The 4,536-nt window shown below is 24.8% G+C and overlaps 2 protein-coding genes across 2 annotated transcripts in view; one reads left to right on the top strand and one right to left on the bottom strand.

The window, feature by feature from the left end:
• The window catches only part of ENU1_151500 (RNase P subunit p30 protein), a gene marked incomplete at both ends in the record, with an annotated part of 2,859 nt that extends 2,288 nt beyond the window's left edge, over window positions 1–571 (bottom strand). Inside the window, one exon of the mRNA XM_008860611.1 lies at window positions 40–571. Coding sequence (XP_008858833.1) covers window positions 40–571 — 532 coding nt within the window. The remainder of the gene's footprint in view (window positions 1–39) is intronic.
• Window positions 572–1,464: 893 nt separating this feature from the next.
• On the top strand, window positions 1,465–4,269 carry ENU1_151490 (hypothetical protein; the record flags this gene model as incomplete). Its single annotated transcript, XM_008860610.1, has 1 exon — window positions 1,465–4,269. One exon carries the CDS (start codon window positions 1,465–1,467, stop codon window positions 4,267–4,269), a length of 2,805 nt encoding a protein of 934 aa, XP_008858832.1.
• Window positions 4,270–4,536: the final 267 nt, after the last annotated feature.

The raw sequence follows: 4,536 nt of genomic DNA, 5'->3' as shown, positions 1-4,536 counted from the left end.
AACGTGGTTCAAGAATATGTGATGGAAAAGAGATTCTACCAAGGTCCATTCCTGGTCTTAGTTGTTTTAATAAATCCCAAATAATTGATTTACCTTCTTCAGTAGCATCAAAGAATTCTTTTAAAGTATTTTGTGCTAACACATAATGAGATGTCGACTTTTTATCTAACAATGAATCAACATCAGCTATATCTTCTATATCAGAAGAAGAACTTGCTTCTTTTATTGTAACAGGTTCTGATGAATTAGGATTTACATTTGGTTCAGCTACAATTTTTGGGCTTTGAATAGGAGTTTTATTTTCAATATGTGCAGAAGGATTATTATATTTAGTATATGCTAAAGCAAAAGCATTTTCAAATTGACTATACCATTCTTTACCACGAGAAATATTTTCATCTCTAAAGACTAATATATTGTCATGATATCTTGATAACTTTTCTCCACATAACCCATATTTATAACACATTGTCTTATTAGTTGCTTCTATTTTAAAACAAAATCCAGATAATTTAGATTCTCTTCTTGATAATATGGCGTCACATAAATTAACAATAGCATAATATTCCATTTTATTTAATTTCTATTAGAAATAAATAACAATATAATTATTAAATGTAATATAATTAAAAATCATATCAAACTAATTCTGATTCAAAAATAAGTAAATAAGGTGTGGTTATAACAATATAATATTCAAAACCTTGTTTTACTATTTCTATTAAAAATTAATCACTATGCTCTTTAAATATTTCATCTTAAATAACAAACCATTTCTTAATAAGATTGTTCCTTTCATTGTTGATCTATTTAATAAATCTTCATGAATTGATGCAATTTGAGTTAATGGAAGTTTTTCACGTATTTCTGGATTTAATGCCATGAAACTAAAATATGGATATTGGTATTGGAGACTCATTGGTATAAGCTTTTGATTATTAGATTTTTTAGATGGTGTTTTTGTATGTTTTTAATTTTATTTTAAAATTAGATAATCTGACGTTTTAAATATTCATATTTTTTTACTTAAAAAATGATTGAAATAATCTTCTTATTGATTTTTTTATTATACTATTCTTCCTTTTTTTTTAAAAAAAGCTCCTTTTTTAATTCTATAATATTAATAAATACAAAATACACAACTATTCTTTATTAATGAGTATCTTCAATTATTGTTTTTGTAATTCAATTATATATTCAACTATTTATAAATAAAATAATGTTTAATTGAATGGTTGAATGTAAAGTTTTTTGTTTGATTTTACATAAACCAAATTTACAAAAAGTAATTTCTAATTTGATATAACGAAGTCAAATGATGGAGTTTAAAAAGGTTAAAAGTATTTTATGAACAACATAAGAAAAAACAAAATTAAATAAAAAAAAGATAATAGTATTTTTAATTATAAATTTAAATAAAGAAACTTTAAAAAAAAAAAAAAAGAAATGGAAAAATAAATTTGGATGGAGGAAGAATACTCAAAGTTTATTCAACAAATATTAGAATTAGAAACTGACACTAAGAAAAAACAACAACTTATTACTAATTTAAATAACTCAGAATTTCAAAATAAATTTTATCTAAAAACAAAAGAAAATATTGAAACTATTATTAAAGATGAGAAAGTAAGACGAGTATTTCATATTTTATTTCCTTATTTTCTTAAACAATCTTTTAGAAGAATAATATTATTATTATGGAAAAGTATTGATTGGGGAAAAGTTCCACTTGATCAATTACAAAAATTAATTAGACTATTTGTTGATAACTTTAATATTAATCAAGACAAATACAGACAAGCTATTCATGACTTATTAAATATAAGAAATGATATAGAAGAATATACTGTTCGACGTATTTGTTCAAATACTATTAATATAGATTATCTCAACCAGTTCTTAAATGAAACTAAAAGTGAATCAAGTCATCATTTAATAAAAAAAGCAATTCGATCAATTCAAGTACTTCATAATAATAAACCTGGGTTAGAATACTTTTTACTTATATTTCATGGAGACTTTACAAAGACTACGGAGTACATTGAAACTGAATTAGGTATTAATGTTTTTAGTCAAATTTTAGAAGCAAATGAACAAGATGGTGAATTGCTTGAATCTAAACTTTATCATTCTAAAACTGGTCAACACGGTAAAGTCATATTTGGAAGAAAAGAAGGTAATGTTATAGAAACATTAATGTCCTTTAGAGATGCCCAAGTATCAGTTCATTCAAATGGGGCACAACGTGGTTTTATTTTTAATTGTTCAACAACTTCCAGTGCTATTATTACTACAACTAATATACAATATATTAGTAATGCAAAAATTGGAAGGTCAATTCAAAATATCTTTATTTCATTATATCACTCACCAATATATACTCGTTCTAATAAATGTGGATGTGAAATACGAGCCGTTTCACATATTTTAACTAAGTGTAATTGTGTGGTAATTACTTTTTATGATAAAAGCAATAATAAACTATTTCATTTTGATAAAAAAGATTCATCATTGTCTTTGAATTATAAAAATTATTTACCTTTTTATGAAGCTAAATCTTCAACAGTTCAACATCTTTATGATTATGATAAACTTGAATTAGTATCTGAAGATGCTGTAACTCGATTAGAATCATTTGTAAATTCAAATAACTCATTTAAACTAACTTTATTTACTAGAGCTATAATGTTTTGTCATATTCCTCTATGTTCTCAATTATATGAATTAATGGCAACATTTGCCAAATCAAATATAAATATAAATCAAATTCTTCCTTCTACTCCTTTAAATATTCAAGAAGAAGTAAAAGGTATATTACCATGGATTATTAATTTTAATTATCATTCTTCATTAAAACAATACCATGAAATTAATATTAAAACACCTACAAAATTACTTCATTTAGGATTTCATAAATTGCCATTTATCCCTAAGGAGTCTGCTGAACTATATTATTTTAGGGATGAAGGTATGGGAATGATTGATTTTGCTCCTCTTCAACATTTTAATGATAATAATCCTTTTCCACAAAAAGTTATTTATTCTTTTGATGATCTTCTTCAAGGTAGGTTTTGGGTACCAACTCAATTAAATGGGGATATTACATTATCGACAACTTTATATCCAAACCATTATCCATTATATTTAAATTCTTATAGCATTCAAAATTTAATTACTTTAGGACTATCTCAAGATTCAATTAATACTATTCTTATGGATCTTATATCCCAAATAGAAACACCTTCTACTTCAAGACATGTTTCACTTCAATTTCTTCCAATAAATCAAGAATATCAAAAAAGAGTATATGAAATTTTTAATAGATTCTTTGGTGATAATGTTAATTTTACTCAATGTGATTTACCCATCGTTAGTCATGTCATGAAAATTCTGGAAACAAGATTAAAAAGAGGGTTATTACCAATTATTAATGGTGGTACTTTTATATGTAAAATTGATGATAAAAATATTCTTCGTTCAGGAGAGGTATCACTACATCTTAAATCATTTAATAAAGCTGATTTTTCATCAGTTCTAATTATGTCACCTTTCCTTGAAAAAGGAATGGTACGTCGGTTCAAGAATGTTTTACAATTAGAATGGGAACCAAATGTTGTGTATTTTTCTAAACAAGACATTGACTATTTTAACATTCTAAACAGATTTCAAAATAAATGTAATTGTATTTGGGATACTATTATTTTAAATGAAATTGGTCAATGTAAATACAATATTCCTCCTAAAGAAAATAATTCTTCTTTTGTAGGAGATAATTATCATACATTTATTAAACAATATATAAAAATAACATCAGAAAGAGTCTCTACTCAGAAAGTACATTCTTTGATGGCTGAAATTCTTAGTCCAATGGAGAGTACATCAGTTACTTATTCTTTTATGCCACCAAGAAGTTTTAATATTGTATTTCAACCTCCTTTAAGAGTAACAAAAAAACAAAAAATTACTGGCACTTGGTCACGAACTTTCTTCTTTTTATTAGATGGTATTTCTCAATACCGAAGACATTTTGGATGTGATGAATTCCCTACCTCTTGGGTATTGCAAATACTTGGAAATATAGATGACCCTTTCATTGGATTTCAATTATCTGAATTTTTTGAAGTAGTTGATAATTTCCATATTACAGAGCATATTAAAAATGGAAATAATGCTCTCTTTTATGGATTAGTCTATCTTCTAACACAAGAAGAAGTTGTGAGTGAATTTGTTTCAAATTATGTTGAATTAAGTCACCTTGAAGAAATTTGATTGATTAATAATAAACTTATTGTTCTTTCTTTTTTTCTTTTGAAATTAAAAGTTCTTGGTTATTGATTTATGTGCTGTTATATTTATAGTGAATAGTACATTCAATTAGCTAAGTTATAACATGTTGGAGATATATAGTTTATATAATGTTTTATAACTATTATAAATTTGACTTAATCCTTCATTTAAAAAAAAAGAAATGCCTTATTCAAATCATTATCAAAAACCGGTTTGACCAAGACAAGTCATAAAACGAAAATGATTTGA

The sequence above is a fragment of the Entamoeba nuttalli genome, assembly GCF_000257125.1.
Source record: "Entamoeba nuttalli P19 unplaced genomic scaffold asmbl_6299, whole genome shotgun sequence".
In the NCBI taxonomy this organism is placed as follows: Eukaryota; Evosea; order Mastigamoebida; family Endamoebidae; genus Entamoeba; species Entamoeba nuttalli.
The sequence above is the reverse complement of the archived record's forward strand: the minus strand, read 5'-3'. Positions and strand labels throughout refer to the sequence as shown.